This window comes from Aplidium turbinatum, chromosome 18 (assembly GCF_918807975.1).
Source record: "Aplidium turbinatum chromosome 18, kaAplTurb1.1, whole genome shotgun sequence".
In the NCBI taxonomy this organism is placed as follows: domain Eukaryota; kingdom Metazoa; phylum Chordata; class Ascidiacea; order Aplousobranchia; family Polyclinidae; genus Aplidium; species Aplidium turbinatum.
In genome coordinates this window covers 20,350,040-20,368,107 of record NC_137489.1, presented here as the reverse complement: position 1 = coordinate 20,368,107, position 18,068 = coordinate 20,350,040, and the positions used below count along the sequence as shown (strand labels likewise).

Below are 18,068 nucleotides of genomic sequence, written 5' to 3'. Positions count from 1 at the left end.
AGACGTTTAAGCCGGCCCCCATCGCGGTCTTCCCACGTTTTAAACCAGTCGCCCAGTTTGTGGTCGATTTCCTGTAGAGTGCATGATTTCGTATTGCTCTGGACAACCTGTAAGTAAAGCAGTTTTGTAAACAATGTTGTTACATCGATTTTTATTTTTACACAATCATCTACAGGAGTGGCCAGCGGCTCTTAACCTGTGGGTAATTACTCAATCTGGGGAAGTTTGAGGTCTTCCAGAGGGCAATGAGCAGGACAGTGCAAATTGTTACCAATTTGTAATCAAACTTCAATCATTGTTGGGTTTGGCTTTGGCTATTTTGTTTGTTTGTTTGTTTGTTTATCTTTATCCTGCATTGCGGGAAAGCGGACTTGAGCGCTATGCATCGGTGTACGCCTTCCGACATACACCTGACCCACGCTGCAGCCGACGGCAATGTCTGTTTCCGGTTGTCTACTCTATTTATGACGTAAATTTGGTATTACCCATTACTCGAAATCGATCACTAGGTAGAGGCAATTATCGTAAAGTTTCTTGCCCAGAGAAACAACAGCAAGTGCGGATGGCTGGAGTCGAATATGCAGGCTCTCGACTGCGAGCCTATTTCATTCAATTGATTGCCAAAGACTAATAAAATTGGTACGAATGGAATTAATTTTATGCTGCTGTTTGGAAGTCTTCACGAGAAGATGCAGAACAACGTGTTTTTGTCGAAGGTTGCTTATTTGTGCGACTTTTTCTCTGACATGAACGCCTTGAACTGCTTGCAGGGCAAATGGACAAGGTTGTGGGATTTAATAGACAAAATAGATTTAAGATGCCCAGCATGCTTAAGTGGGGTAACGGGTCAGAAAAGGTTAAGAACGTTGCTCTACAGTCTGTTTCACGTGCGTGGCACGATCATCAGGAGAGCTGTAATGAAAATAAAAGCGAGGACATCACCATAAGCATAGCCGCCGAACACGGGAAGGTCGGCCTTCCCGGACCTTTTCGCAGGGAAGGCCACCCTTCCCTGCGAAATCGGCCAGATCAACTTTCTTATCTCATCTTTTTTATTGCACACGAGTAAACAGCAGGTGTTTTTCAACTGGATCTAGACTGAGGCATTAACCAGGGATAGTAAAGCAGCAAATTGACAAAAAAGATAACGAAAAAGGTGAACTTCAGATGCTGCAAAACTTATGTTATATCCAAGGTTGTTATTTTATTGAAAATTAATCATGAATAGTAAGTATTCTTTCTGGAGACGATATCATACCAACAAAAGGTGAATACAAAACTTAAACAAACTACTTACCTACGACCATCTTCTTTAAGTTTTGCATGGAATCACAAGAAAACTTTTTCTCTCCACTTTATTTTTCCCCTTCCCGGTCCAACTCGCGACTTCGTTTAACAGCACTGAGGCATCAATCGATTAACCGTGTCGTATAGGCTTCTTCTTTCTCCTATACGACACAGTTGTTTGAACTGCAATAGAACGGATGGATGTTGAAATGCATAAGCCGAGATCGTTAAAACAACATAGAAAGCAGTCCCATCAAACAGTCGCGGTGCGTAGGCCTACCAGGCTACCACCTACCAGCGTACAATAGCATGAATTTTTTTGTAATATTGGTGTACCATGTGGTTATGTGCGTTGAATTGTGTAATTAGCCTGTTGAGGCAGACATTAAATAGTTTAGAATTTATTCATTTAAGTTTAAACTCATTTTAGGCTACATAGAAGAACTAACTCCCCACACATAAAACTCATGTATTACCAAAAATGTGAGTGACTTTAGATAGGTAATGCACAGAAAGAACTAAGAACATACCGTGTTCACTAACCACAATCTGATAGGTCTCCTCATTCTCCAGCATGCTGTATACGGTTTTAAATTCCGCTATGGTTGTAGCGGGAAGAGGAACATCCTCAGGAATCGGAGCCAATTCTAGGAATTTATCTGGGATAATCCCTCCCTTCTCTCTCAGCATAATTTCGATTTCACAGAGCCGTTTGTTCATTTGACGTTGCTCTGTCAGAATGGTTTGAAGATAAATGAACACTTTTACAATACCCCAGTATGTCATAATGAAAAGGTGACATGACCACAAAAATCTGTCCGCCCCATTTTCTCAGTGGTTAAGCACTCGACTAAGACCAAGTGGCGCTGATTCGACTCTCGGGATGTGTTCTTGAGCAACACATCGAAAGGACAACTCCCCATTCAGCAGAACCTAGTGGATGCTGCGGGTGCAACCTAATTCGTACCATGAACAATTCGTACCGTCAGTTCGTACCTTGAAAAGATCGAAAGAAAAAATTAAAAAAGCCGTAGTTGCTGATCGTAGTTTCCGCAAACATTTTAAAAGGATTAGAGTATCAATTAGGCATCGGTATCCGCAAACAAACAAACTAAAAAGATCGATAGAAAAAAATAGAACATTGCGGATCGCAGTTTCCGTTTTTCCACAGTTTTCGCAAACATTTTAAAATTTCCGGTAATGCAAACATTTTAAAATTTCCGGTAATGATCCTAAAAGTTTGCCGAAGTCGCTGATCGCAGTTTCCATAAACATTTTAATAGGGTTAGGGTTGATCGGAGTTTCCGTAAACATTTTAAAAGGGTTAAGGTTTAAAGTAAGGGTGTTTCCGCAAACAAACAAACTGAAAAGATCGAGAGAAAAAATAAAACAAAACCGAAGTTGCTGATCGCAGTTTCCATTTTTTCCGCAGTATACGCAAACATTTTTAAATTTCTGATAATGATCCTAAGAGTTTGCCGAAGTCGCTGATCGCACTCGCAGTTTCCGAAAACATTTTAAAAGGGTTAGGGTTGATTGGAGTTTCCGCAAACATTTCAAAAGGGTTCGGGGTTAGGGTTGATCGGAGTTTCCGCACACATTTAAAAATTTCTTTGAATGATCCAAAGAGTTTTTGTTTGTTTGCGGAAAAATTTTAAAATGATTGCAGAAACTGTGATCAGCAACTTCGGCATTTTTTAATTTTTTTCTCGATAATTTCAAGGTACGAACTGACGGTACAATTTTTCATGGTACGAATTAGGTTGCATCCGATGCTGCGCAATCTATTTCATAAAACAATCTGCAAAAAACCCGTGGTATATACATAATGCGGTGATAGTAGTGTTCCAGACAATTGTTCACCTAATCAAACGTCATATAAAAACCGTTCAGGTCTACTGAATCTTAGCGTATTACGCCATGGAATTTTTCCTAAAAAAAGAGCCAAAATTGCACCATCGTTCGTAAGACTTGTGTCAAACCTGTTTAAACATGAAACATTGCATCACCAATTTTGAACACCTGTTAGAATTGCGTGACAATGTCTTTCATTATTGCGTCACAGTTACTGTTTACGTTAGTTTGAGATATCGCAAATTATTCTAGTCATTTTAAAATTGTTGCTTGAAGAGGTTGGTCGCATGTTTAACTTGTTTTGCTTAGTGCTTGTCAGCTGGACGAAAATTTCCGTCTTTTATCCAAGTAATCTGTTCTGTAGTGACAAGTTTTTAGTGGTGTATCGCGTTGCACCCAATTTTCGACAGCTTTGAGGCTATTTTTACAGAAATACAATTCTCGAATAGACGTTTCCTGAAGAGTGTTTCTTTTCGGTCATTACATACAGACGAACGGATCTGGGAATCTTATGTTACAATTTTCCCACGAAGAGATTATGGTTTACCGCTGTGACCATAAAGAATAAAAGACGTTACTCTGTCTAGTGTTTGGTGCAGAAGCAAAAGAAAATTAAAGACATTTCTTCTCAGTTGGTACTGAAGAACTTCAAGCTAAAAAATTAAAGGCGTTTCTTTGTCGGTTCTGAAGAAAAAACTACATTGACATTCATTGGCAAGAAAGAAGATTAAAGACAATCGATCTGTGCTTGAAGATTCAAGTCGAAGAATCCAAGCAAGTTTTGTGGAACTTTAGGACTTCATATACTCGTACAACTACGGTATTGTGCATTTAAATTCTTGTTGTATTTTTACGGTCTTTGCAGTTAAGTTTTTTATAACTACTGTAATATTTTTGTGTGTTTGTGTCAATTTTTTTAATTGTTAAATTTAGCCCCAACATTTAATATGTCTATACTCGGTGGCGACAGGGACTCGGCCGCCGTCGACTGGACTGAGTTTAAGCCTGATGATGGTCTTTGCGGTTGGGCAGGCCATTCTGGGGAGGGACCCAGTAACGATGAGGCTAAGTCAGTTCGAGAGGCCCGGCATCTTAGAAGGGATATTTTGACTCAAATTGGGGAACTTTCTGTAGCCCTAGGTTCTTTGAGTGATAAGCAGGAACTGTTAATTTTTAGATCTAAGTTCTCTACTTTGGAAGAGGATTTACGGCATTTCCATGCTCTTTTGACTAAAATTTTTAACTCTGCAATCTTGGCAGAACTTCGTGATAGGGTAGATCCCGAATTTAACTCGTTAAAAAATAACTTCGAACAAAAAGAAAGTGAGTTCTCAGATATGTTGGATGCTGACATACATCCTGAAGATAGCGCCTCAAATGTAAGCACTAGGATGTCTAGGAGTTCGTCTCGGATAGTGGCACAAATTAACCTACAGCTAAGACGAGAGGAGCTCCAGATACAAGCCGAAGCCGAAGCGAGAGCTGCTGAGGCTGCCATGAGAGCGGAGGGCATACGAGCTGAGGCTGCCGCGAGAGCTGAGGCCAAAGCGAGAGCTGCTGAGGCCGCCGCGAGAGCTGAGGCCATACGAACTGAGGCTGCCGCGAAAGCTGAAGCGAGAGCTGCTGAGTTCGCACTCAAAGACGCACAGTTGAGGGATGAACAACGTAAAGAAGTAGTTTTAGCTGAATATCGTTCAGAGTTGGGCTCTCGGCGTAGCTCTAAGAAGGGATCTTCTAGGCATTCCAGAAGTGAACATCAATCTCGGTTAAATTTAGATAACCTTTTCCAGACACCTGTTCAATCTGTAAGTGGTCCAGTCCAATCCACACGGTTTCCAGCTGTTTCAGGAGGTCTCGGGGCCGCGGCTAAGGGTCTTCCGAAGGCTGTAAAGCCAAGGCCTGCGAATTACAACGGAACTCCTCCCCCAGAGCGTACAGGTCACGGGGCCGCCATTAGCAGTAATGCTTTGCCCTCTTTACAGTTTTCTGCGCCGCTAGGTTTTAATCGCCCAGCTACACGTAATTTGGGTGGTTGTGAGAGGCGTGTCGCGTCTACTGATTTTAACGTTTGTGAGGATCTTGATCGTGCTGTGCACGTGACTGAGCCCCCTCAGCCCCTTAAGGGATATAGCTTGTCTTCTCCCGCTAAATCGAGTTCTCAACAGCAGGATTGCGTTTTTGAATACCAAAATAGTAGGACGTTTTTCGATAAGGCGGCCTTGATTGGTTACGATGGTAATAATATGCCATTTATCTTCTTTAAAAATCGTGTTACGGCCTCAATGGCAGCTTCGCCCTTTAAAGGAACTCGTTTGACTTTGTTACAAGCAGCTTGTGTTAGAACAGCTGCGCAAACGATTGCTAATTTGGTTTTCGACACTCCTGGCTTGTCAGAAGAAGACAGGATAGAAATGTCGTTAGCTCGCTTGTCCCAGCGTTTTGGGGTTCGTGGAGGTCTTTTCGCCGAACTGGAAATTAGAAAGTATCGCTATGGTAGCAAATTGACTTCGATCTTGTCCTTGCATGCATTGAGCCAGCTGCACTACGGCGCCAACGTGCTGTTCTTTCCCTGAGCCGTAAAGCCCTAAACCCTGGCCATCCGCTACACACAACCACGCTGAGATATCCACCAAAGCAGCGGCTAAAATCAAGAAAGCCATTTGTACGCGCTGCACAAGACCTTCTGGCAGCCTCTGGTGGAAGCCCTAGCAAACAGTGGTGCCACGCGGCGTGGTGTGAACAATGGTCAAGCAGCACGTCCCCACTTCGCCAAGTATTCAGATCCCCGTCCGAAAACCAGCTGGGACATGGCCTCTCTAGACTTGCCTCATCAAGGTGTAACCGTTTGCTCACTGGTGTTGGACGCTATGGTGCAGACATGTTGCGCTGGGGCTTGGCAGAGAGTGCTGCTTGTGAGTGTGGCGAAATGCAGACGGCAGCCCACATTATCAAGGATTGCCGGCTATACAGACCACCCCATGGTATGGAAGGCCTAATCTCCATCGATGACGACACCAGGCAGTGGCTAACCAACGGATGCCCTGACATATAGCGACAACACGAGAGAAGAAGACTTCGATCTTTTCCAGTGATTTGAAAGAGTTTAAAGATGAATTGTCGCAGTGTCTGCTTTACGCGCAAGCTTATGGTCAGCGTGACTAATTGGAAGGACGTTTTGTTTTGGATTTGGCTAAGCGACTCCCGTTTGACGCTAAGCAGCGTTATTTTGACTTTTTAGGTGATCAGTATGGTGGCACTAATGAGCCTACTTTTCAGAGTTTGTTCGATTTTGTCATAAGTCATTCAGGATTTGACTTTGTTCGATAAGTCATTCAGGATTTGACTTTGCAAAATGAAACCTGTGAATTGTCTCGCATTGATATTTTGGCTAGAGAACTTGTCGAACCGAATATTGCGTTGAAAGATGGTCGATTTGAGATACCTGTACCGTTGAAGGAAGATATTGATCTACCCAACAATTTTGTGTTGGCGTCAGATAGAGCTGCTGCTTTAAGGAAGAAGGCTTTAAAACAACCTGAACTTTGTGATTTCCTTACTGACACCATGAAGGATCTTAAATCTAATGGCTATATTGAGCGTGCTGGTGAAGCAGAAAATGTAAAGGGATTTGAATGGTATTTACCATACTTTGTGACGTCACAATTAAAAAAGCGTATTGTTTACCATGGCAAGTCTGAATTTCGAGGAACTTGTGTTAATGATGTAATGTTTTCGTGTCCTGATTTGTTAAACCCTCTGGCAGATCTCTTGGCTAGATTTCGGCTGAGTAGATTTGGTTTCGTGGCCGATATGACCAAGTACTTTTTTCACATTTTGGACTCTTCAATACGTAAGCCCAATTTCATTGAACTGCTTACGTACACAAGCAGTGCCGTTCGGATCGTGAACGAACGCCCTTTGGTACCTTTGAGTGACGACCCTAGGGATTTTACTGTCATCACCCCTGCCTCACTTTTGACCCCATACTTAGACCCATACTGTGCTGTTGGGCAACCACATGATCGTGACCAACTAAGAAGGGATTATCGGTTCAATTTGTCACTTTCTCAGCAGTTTTGGAGTAAGTGGATCGATTTTTACTTGCCAGGGCTTCAGGGCCGGAAAAAATGGTTAAAAATGGCCGAAAATTTGGAGCCTGGTCAACTTGTAGTGGTGGGTTCTCTCCAAGACATTGGTAAACGTGGGAAGTATCAACTTGGGAGGGTGCATGAGGTAGTTCCACAAATTAGGAAAGGGAAGCCTGTGGTTCGTAGAGCTAAAGTTGCCGTCTGCAACTATGATGAGAGTACAGGGAAAGTGAAAGTAGACTACGTGTTGAGGGATATTTCGTGCCTCGCCCCCGTAAAGAACACCTAAGTGTTAGGGTTTGAGCCTGGTTTTGTCTGCGGTGGCCGATACTTGTCTGAGCCCAGAACAGTCGGTTATTATCGCAACCATTGTACATAGCGTCAATTTAGCGTTTACCTATGGTACCAATTTCATGTATCGTCGTGTATTATTCGTATTGCTGTTCATTCGTTGCATGCCCTTTGTATTTGCGTATTAACTTAAACGTGAGTGATTCAAACAATTTGTGTATCATGTGTTTTTATTCATTAGCTCACAATTGTCGTCAATTCTTTTTTAGTTATGCCATGTCAGACTGTCATAACTAGGGGCCGCTATGTTCCAGACAATTGTTCACCTAATCAAACGTCATATAAAAACCGTTCAGGTCTACTGAATCTTAGCGTATTACGTCATGGAATTTTTCCTAAAAAATGAGCCAAAATTGCACCATCGTTCGTAAGACTTGTGTCAAACCTGTTTAAACATGAAACATTGCATCACCAATTTTGAACACCTGTTAGAATTGCGTGACAATGTCTTTCATTATTGCGTCACAGTTACTGTTTACGTTAGTTTGAGATATCGCAAATTATTCTAGTCATTTTAAAATTGTTGCTTGAAGAGGTTGGTCGCATGTTTAACTGTTTTGCTTAGTGCTTGTCAGCTGGACGAAAATTTCCGTCTTTTATCCAAGTAATCTGTTCTGTAGTGACAAGTTTTTAGTGGTGTATCGCGTTGCACCCCATTTTCGACAGCTTTGAGGCTATTTTTACAGAAATACAATTCTCGAATAGACGTTTCCTGAAGAGTGTTTCTTTTCGGTCATTGCATACAGACGAACGGATCTGGGAATCTTATGTTACAATTTTCCCACGAAGAGATTATGGTTTACCGCTGTGACCAAGTAGCAACACTCGAATCCTGATAAAAGCACTTCTCGTTGACATATTAGTCATTTTTATGCCACTTGAAAGTGAAGATACCACTTTTTAAAATAATTGAGTACTTCTAAAAACGTTACTCCAAAACCAATAAACAGGTCGCGTACCGTAATTGCTGTAAAAAGTATTAAATAGTTTACCCTGAAGAATAGATCTGAGTCAACTAAAACATACCTTACCTGAGTTTTATGATGTGGGCAGTGCTCCCATAAATGAAAACCTGAAATTCCCCAAAGTTACGTCTAAAAATTCCTAGATTACATCAATCCCTAAATCATTATTACACTTAGTTTCACGTTCTGAAACAAAAAGCAAGAGTTAAGCGGTTTAAACAACAACACTAGCAAAAACCATTCTACATGACTTTGTTGTATTAGTGGGCTAAGTCTCACAGCAAAAAGCAGTACGGCAGTGCTCTGATAGTGCACGAATACTGGCAGTGCACGGCAGTGCACGAATACCTACGGCAGTAGGTATGTTAAATTACAGTGATGCTTAACATTACAGGGATACAGTTGTAGAATTTTGACGCGAATTCTACGTTAAAGAATATCTTTCTCACTGGCGCCAAACAGTGGATTGGATTATTATATGCGTCGCTCAGTTAATACGGTTATGCGCCTACAACAGACAGAAAAACAAGCCAAGTAGATTGAATCTGAACACGGTCTTGAGTTCTGTTAGTTTGTTGTGGCAGAAAGGTTGCAAGATCACAAGTCAGAAGATCACAAGGTCACAAGATCACAAGTTGCAGGTCGAAGGTTCAGCCACAAGGTTGCAGGTCGCAAGGTCCAGCCACAAGGTTGCAGGTCGCAAGGTCCAGCCACAAGGTTGCAGGTCGCAAGGTCGTTTAACAAACTTAGTGGGCAGATATAGGCTACTTCAATTCTAGATAGAGCTGGTGATTACAGTTCAGACTCACCGAGACAGCAATCAGGGCTTGAAGTGATAATCCGTACAAATAATAATCCAAATAATAATAAGTCATACAGCAATTGATTCTACTAGTGCATCTTATTCAAATAGAATCGAACACAAAATTTACAATTAGTAAATGGCCAAGAAATACTTAACATAAAGTTTCTCAATTTATGCTTAAGAATTAACATTAAACATCTCGTTTTACCAAATGCAGCTAATACAAAACTCAACGGAATTTCTGGTCTATGCTCTCAAACGTTCGCTTTGCTAAGCCTTTTATGGTGATATTGCAAAACACAAAAAAGATGCGCTATATAAAGACAACGATAAGAAAAAATAGCTTCAGTAATATGCCTTGGTTGAAGAAAGCAAGCGGATAACAATCGTTCGCTAACATTCATACAACATCTTTCAAGATGCGGCGAAAGGTTTCGAAGAAATAACGCGCTTAGCCAGTATTTATAGTAACATACAGACACACGGCATTTATACGTTGAATTAACGTTGGCCATGCTATGCCAACATTTAAATGGATGATGAAAAACAACGATTAATTTTCAGCCCACAAGATGACATAAAATTGTTTTTTAGAGCAGTAGGCTAGAGTTAAAAATAGCATTTTAAAACAACACACTACAGAAACTCTGGTGCCGTTTTATGAGTCACAATCCCTTGCAAGCCCAGTCTCTTGTCTAGAAACTGACAGCAATTATTTAAACTTGTGTTTCGGGAAGAATAAGGAATTGCTAAAAATGAAAATTGTTTTCGTACAATTCGATAGATCACCAACTCTGTGGAAAGAGATATATGGATTTAAGTAAACACAAGCTTTATGTCTGTAAAAGTAACGTAATAATTCTATCAACACGAAGCCGCGATTGACGTTTCAAAGGTTTTCTTAAAACAACAAGACTTGCTTGTTCGGCTGGTAGCCTACTTGAGATGATATTCAAGTCGATTATAAAATTAACAACAGTGAAGATTTACCAAAGCTTATCACATGCTAAAAATGACATAAACTGTGCACGACTATCGACTTATTCATGAGAGCTAATTCGACTAGCAATTAGTTGATTAGTTCATGTGCTTCAGCATCTGCAGCTGAACTCTTCATGAGCCATTGCCAACTCAACAATTTAGCTCGATCCCTTAAACCCAGTTTGTCAGCTTTTGTCAGCCCAAGTCGTTCAACTGGGGCATTTGAACATGGCAGGGACATTAGGCACGTGACTACTTTGCTATGAACTCAAATACGGAAGAAAACTTCACAAATAAACTTCCATTCATTCTGTAACGGACAAGACAAAACTGCTAAAATCCCTAAATCATCAAATTTCCTAAACTTGTCCCTAAAAGTGGTCAAAAGTCCCGATTTAGGGACAAATTCCCGTAAAATGAGAGCACTGGATGTGGGCTACTTGCGTTTTCCTACACTACGCTGCCAGCTATGAAGCTAATGCAAATGTCAGCTAATGCAAATGAAATGTTGTCACGCCGCCAGCTATGAAGCTAATGCAAATGTCGTCCATTTGGGTTTTCGCGCGTTTTCTACGATCCACGTCACAGACACGTCACTAGCTTCTGATTGGCTCGAGGTTTTTAACAACAACTGGACAGCGCATCTCTTTTGAGATTTTTGAAGAAAGCACGTTTAGACGTCCGCTATTGTTATAGTGTACCAATTCCTCGAGTTTGTCAATGCTTTAGATATGGCGTGCTGTGCATATGGATGTAGAAAACAAAGAAAATACAATTCAGATGATAAAAGGAGTAAATATTATTCCAAGATATTTACTAATCTCTCGGATCATGTGTTTGAATGCACCATTACCAATAATCATATTTTCACACTAGTCAAGACTGTGTCCAAATGTTATTTAAAAATTAGGTTTTACCGCATTGGTAAGGAAACCTGCAAGCAAATACAAGCTAAATTGGTTCGTAAAATGCTTAACAAAAATTCTTAACAAACGTCTGCAGACGTTGAATCAGTGTAAAAATGACAGATTTTGTTGTATGGGTTGGCTGTAACAGCGCAGCTTTCACGCAAATTTGAGACACTAACAATGGCGAACGCCTTTTTTTAATTTCTTCAATCGAGATGCGAGAAGCGCTGTCTGTAGTGTATTGAAATGTGATTATTATGTTATGCTTATGACCGGTTACCAGATTATCTTTTGGCAACCCTGGCAAGTATCCCGGAAGGACATTCTGTTGTGAGTAATTAATCAAAGTGGAAGTGCATGTTGTTTCTGTATATAATACACCAGTAAACAGACAGAATATGACATTTGGCGACAAGGAAAATAATTAAAATCTGTAGCCTATTAGTTCAAGAGGTCCAAGCAGACAGTGAATTGTTCTTATCGTGTTGTCCAAACTACTAGTGAGCATCATGAATGGAGCTGCAGTTACCTGCGAGGTGTCAGCTGTATTACCCTTTGATGTCAATGGTGATGCACAAAGCCAGGGACAACGTTGGAAGCGATGGAAACGGGCGTTTTCATTGTATATCACTGGAAAAGGTGTCACCAGTGATGAACAAAAACAGGCTCTGCTGCTGCACACTGCTGGTGTGGATGTGCAAGAAATTTATTTTTCTTTGGTTCCAGACAATGAAGGTAAAACTCTTCAAGAGACTTTAACATTGTTGGATGATCATTTTCTTCCTAAGGCTAATGTACCTTTTGAACGCCATGTTTTTAGGCAATTGATGCAAAAACATGATGAGCCGGTGAACAAATTTGTTTGCAGACTGCGACAACAGGCAGCTATGTGTGAATTTGGTGATTCATTGGATACCCAACTTCGTGATCAAGTAATTGATAAATGTCATTCCAATCATTTACGACGAAAGTTTTTGGAAAAAGGAGATGTGCAGTTAAATGATATATTAGCTATTGCTAGAGCACATGAAGCAGTTAATTCACAGGTTAAGATGATGGAAAGAAAATCATTAGAACCAAGCATGCAGCATGAAGTAAATTCAGTTCCTATACAAAGAAAGAGTAACATTAAGTCAAAACAGGGAAAAGACACACAAGAGTGTTTTGCATGTGGATTATTTGGTCATTTCAAACTTGACAGGCAGTGCCCTGCAAGAGGGAAGAAGTGTCACAAATGTGGAAATCTGGGACATTTTCAAAAGAAATGCAGATCAAAAGTAAGGAATACAACACAGTTTTATCAACAAAGAAATGCAAAATCTAAAACCTTTTTAAAATCTAATGCCAATCAAATAGATAATTCAGGATTGGGTGAAAATGAATTTGGAGCATCAACTAATGTCTTTTCAATGAAAAATTCAACACATGGGCTGTGCAGTGTAAGTTTAAACATTGGTGGTGTGTCTGTGGGAGACATGTTAGTTGATTCCGGTGCATCATGCAACATTGTGAACAAGCAAACTTGGGAATGGCTGAAGACATGTAATATTAATGCAACAACAAGGAAATCTGCTAAAACATTGTACGCGTATGGAAGTAAGAAGCCAATTCCAACATTAGGAACATTTACGGCAAAAGTTGAATCAAAAGTTACACAAAAAGTATGTGTTGCTGACTTTGTTGTAGCAGATACCGATGGACACAGACTATTGGGCAAAGACACTGCAGAGACTTTAGGTTTGTTGCATGTTGGTCCAATACATGTAAATGGTGTTAAATCTGGTGCTAATAATGTTGAACCTCAAGTTGATAATGACATTGTGTCTAAGTATGATGGTTTATTTACTGGTGTTGGCTTGTTAAAAGATTATGAGTTAAAATTGCATATTGATGATTCTCTTAAGCCAGTAGCTCAACCTGTTCGAAGAATACCATTTCCGCTGAGAGAAAAGGTAGATGTGAAGTTAAACGAATTGCTTGATGCTGATATTATAGAAGAAGTCCCAGAAGGACCATCAAGTTGGATCTCTCCATTGGTAGTCATACCTAAGAGTGATGGTGACATTCGCATTTGTGTTGATATGCGACAAGCCAATCAGGCTATAGTTAGAGAGAGACATCCAATTCCCACTGTTGAAGAACTGTTGTATCAACTCAATGGTAGTACTGTTTTCAGTAAGTTGGATTTAAAATGGGGCTTTCATCAGATAATGTTGGATGAAACGAGCCGCCATGTTACAACATTTGTTACATATCGAGGTCTATACAGATATAAAAGGCTAATGTTTGGACTGAGTTCTGCTCCTGAAAAATATCAGAAAATTATTTGGGATTTATTGAAGAACTGCGATGGTGTTGCTAACATTGCAGATGACATTGTCATTTATGGAAAAGACAGGACAGAACATGACAGTCGATTACATGTGGTACTGGAAAAGTTGTTAAAATCTGGATTGACTTTGAATAAAACAAAATGTCAGTTTAGAATGTCAAAGCTTACATTTTTTGGACATGACTTGCACCAACAAGGGGTAAGTCCCAGTGCAGAGAAAATTGCAGCTATTCAAAAAGCACAACCTCCAACTTCAGCTAGTGAAGTCAGATCATTCATGGGTCTTGTTCAGTTTTCAGCTAAGTTTATCCCAAATTTAGCAACCATTGCAAGGCCTATACTAGACTTGACCAAAAAGACTGCAAAGTTTCAATGGCATAAAGCACACCAAGATGCATTTTTGAAATTAAAAGCAGCGATCACAAAGGCTGATACATTGGCATATTACCGGAATGACTGTAAGACAAGAATTGTGACAGATGCATCTCCAGTTGGTCTAGGTGCTGTGTTGACTCAGTTACAAGATGGAGTGTGGAGAGTCATTTCTTATGCATCTCGAAGTTTGTCAGATGTGGAAAAGAAGTACAGCCAAACGGAAAAAGAAGCTCTAGGGTTGGTTTGGTCTTGTGAAAGATTCAATTTGTATGTATTTGGAAGACATTTTGAACTTGAAACAGATCATAAGCCCCTGCAATACATTTACACGAAGAAATCAAGACCATCAGCAAGAATAGAACGCTGGGTATTGCGTTTACAATCGTTTGATTTTAGTGTTATCTATCGTCCAGGGAAAACTAACATTGCTGATGCATTGTCAAGGCTAAATAAAGAGCCCTATGAAGAAAGCAGAGATTTAAAAGAACCTTATGATTATGTGAGATCTATTGTTCTTCAAAGTATGCCAGTCGCTTTATCTACAGAAGAACTTGAACAAGAATCAGCTGCTGATCCACGGTTGTCAGAAATTAGGGACTATATTCATTCAGGAAATTGGTCCAAGTGTACAGACACAAGCTTTTTGCATGTAAAAAATGAACTGTGTACATATGGAAACTTGTTGCTCAGAGGGACAAGACTCGTTATACCTGCTACGTTGCGTGAAAAGGTGCTCAATTTGGCACACGAGGGTCACCAAGGCATTGTCAAGACAAAGAATCGATTACGCACAAAGGTGTGGTGGCCAAAGATCGATGCTGATGCAGAAAAGATGTGTAAACTTTGTCACGGATGTCAAGTCACCAGTGACTTTTGCAGACCAGAACCAATTGCTCGGGTATTGCCACCAGGGCTCTCACAAATGAAAACCAGAAAATCCCTAAAGCTATGTCAAAAAATCCCTAGATGGCATGAAAAATCCCTAAACATAATTAGCGCGTTATATTGGATTTCAAATGAAAGGTAGCCCACCGCATTTCCTTTCATTCAATCGTTTCAACACTATTTTCAATTCGGCATGCATATGATGCACACAAATGTATCATATGACAGCTACACTTCATTGTCACATCAGGATAGTCTCTCTTTAATAAGGCAACTACACTGTTGCTGCCAAAAATTACTTAGCAGTGTCAGATGTGTATCCGACAATGTTGCACATTGGTATGCCTTTGTCATTCAGTGACTGCTTGATTGCACTAACTGTATATGCCTTTTGCTGTGCTGTTATTAACTTCTCCAAGGTCAAGGAACTGGGTTTTAACACACATTGTCCGCCCCGTTAGCTCAGTGGTTACGCGCAGGGCTCAAGATCACCTGGTGCTTATTCGACTCTCGGGGTGTGCGCTTGAGCAATGTATTTTGAGACTGCTTTCCATTCAGCGGCACCTAGTGAATGGAATAATTCCCCGGTAACAACACTTCAACAATCGGAAAACTTCACTGTGCTAATCTCGGTAACCGGCCCTGTGTCAAGAGCCTCTACAAGTACCAGTATGCGAAACTACCAGGAATAACCAATCAAGGCTTTGTCAGTCCGTGGATAAAGATTCAAAACCAACCAAACCAACATACCTTCGACATCACAAAAGACTACAACAATGCCCAGTTGTTTGGCGGATGTTTAACATCCTTAGTTTCATCCGGTAGGATGCTGAATTTTGTCTTTATTAACGTACATATTAGTTTCTTAGCGAAAATAAATCAGTTCCTTGCCTCACAACATTGGTGCACTTTGTGGCATTAAGGTTCACTGGCGATAAGGCAACTTAATAAACGCCTGGCATAGTGGTGCTGCTGGTCAACCCTGGGCCACTAGTCTAAAAGCAAACCTTACCGTATCTGGTGTATAGTGGCGAAAAAAGAAACAAACAGGCCACTGACCACAAGGAAACAAGTGATGGTGACATGATTTCAAAAATCACATTCATATCACATAAAATAAAACAAAACAGAATTTACTGATTAGCAAATTATACAACACGATCTGCAAGAAATTGCGAAAAATCCCCAAAAAATCCCTAGATCATCAAAATCCCTAGATGTGTCCCTAAAAGAGGCTAAAAGTTCCAATTTGGAACTAAATCCCTAAAAGTGAGAGCACTGATTGCCACCAAGTGGGCCTTGGCAAGATTGTGCGGCAGATATTCTTGGTCCATTACCAAGTGGTGAGAACATTTTAGTAGTGGTAGATTACTTTAGTCGTTTTTACGAAATTGCAATCTTGAAATCAATCACAAGCGAAAAATTGATTCAAGCGATTCTGCCCATGTTTTCAAGGTTTGGAGTACCTTACTCATTGCGAACTGATAATGGTCCACAATTTGTATCGAATGATTTTGAGAATTTTCTTGAAGAATATGGAGTAATACACCGCAAAACAACACCATTATGGCCTCAAGCAAACGGTGAGGTGGAACGACAAAATCGAACATTGTTAAAGGCAATCAAAGTTGCTCAAGTTGAAAAGAAAGATTGGCGGTATGAGATCAACAAATTTCTAATGGCATATCGTTCAACTCCGCAAGTTTCTACAGGTTCTACTCCTTATTATATGATGTTTCGCAGAGAAATGAAGTCTAAATTACCTGAACTGTGCCGAGAACCTCAGATCTTTGATGAAGGGATTCGAGACAGAGACTGGAAGGGTAAAATAGACGGTAAACTATATACTGACTTTAAGCGACGTGCTGTCGACTCAGATATTCGGGTTGGAGATGAAGTTTTGGTTAAAAGTCAAAAATCAAATAAACTTTCTGCAAATTTTGATAGCGCTACCCAACAGGTAGTTAGGAAGGAAAGGGGGGAAGTGACAGTACAAAACAATGAAGGGGTTCAATTGACACGAAATTCGTCGTTTTTTAAAAAATTGAACACCAGTGATGAAAATGTAAACTCACCTCCTGCTGACATGACCGTGAACGCTGATTTGAATGAGTCCTCAATACCTGTACGTACTCGTCCGACACGTAATGTCAGTAAACCTGCTCGCTTTAACGATTATGTAACTTGAAGTGACTAGAATGCAGACTTGTATGCCTATGATTCCTTTTGTTCTTTCGTTATAAAGACTAGCTCTGGAACGCATGTCTATTTACTTAAATGTCATGTCAATTGAGTGGTAATCTATTTAATTGTTCGTCACTACAATTTCAAGATCAAAGTGTGAAAAGTAGAAGCAAACGTATTAGGCTAATCATGATCTTTGGTGTATGGCTATATTGCTTTTGACAGTAAATGTTGGTACTTAAAGTTAATCTGTGTATACCATAGATTGCATGAATGATGCTTACGTAAACGAAACCTAATGATGATGCGTCGTTTGGTTCAAGTGCTCATGGTTTTCATCACCTGTAGCTTAATAATCATTTAATGTAAAATGAGTTTTATCGAAATAAGTAATGCCTTTGAAAACTACGTTTTAAACCGAGAAGGAAGGGATGTAGTGTATTGAAATGTGATTATTATGTTATGCTTATGACCGGTTACCAGATTATCTTTTGGCAACCCTGGCAAGTATCCCGGAAGGACATTCTGTTGTGAGTAATTAATCAAAGTGGAAGTGCATGTTGTTTCTGTATATAATACACCAGTAAACAGACAGAATATGACACTGTCTAGTTGTTATAAGATGTCTATGGTAAAAGTGCTTGCCTGCGAACACATGGTACAGGAAACTATGGTCCAATTAGCCTATTCAGCTCAGTGTTGTCATATTTTTGTTCAAAAATAAAATGAAAACTTCGAAAACAAAAATGAACGGAGCACGTAAAAATTGCGAGATGAAACTACAGCCCTGATCAATTTAAAAAAAGGCAGAGTATAGTTATATAGAGCCATAGTAGAACACTAAAAAAACTAGCTGCTGCTAACAAACTTGAAAAACTGCAGCTAAATTTGCGAATTAGTGTTTTTTTTCAGAATTAGTGATCCTCGTAGTGATGCATGATTTAGAAAAACATTTCAATTTTTTTTTTACTTATAGCAATAACGTAAAAAAATTGAGGGGTTACCGTAGTTCGCCCGCAAATAATGACGTTAGCCCAACGTTCTGTACAACTG

The 18,068-nt window shown here is 40.1% G+C and overlaps 1 protein-coding gene across 1 annotated transcript; it reads left to right on the top strand.

Moving 5' to 3' along the window:
- Window positions 1-11,748: 11,748 nt before the first annotated feature.
- On the top strand, window positions 11,749-17,019 carry LOC145787274 (uncharacterized). The gene is made up of 3 exons (XM_082598985.1): window positions 11,749-12,361; window positions 12,596-14,844; window positions 16,450-17,019. The coding sequence occupies exons 1-3, from the start codon at window positions 11,749-11,751 to the stop codon at window positions 17,017-17,019; spliced, it is 3,432 nt and encodes a 1,143-aa protein (XP_082455111.1).
- The last annotated feature ends 1,049 nt before the right edge of the window (window positions 17,020-18,068 follow it).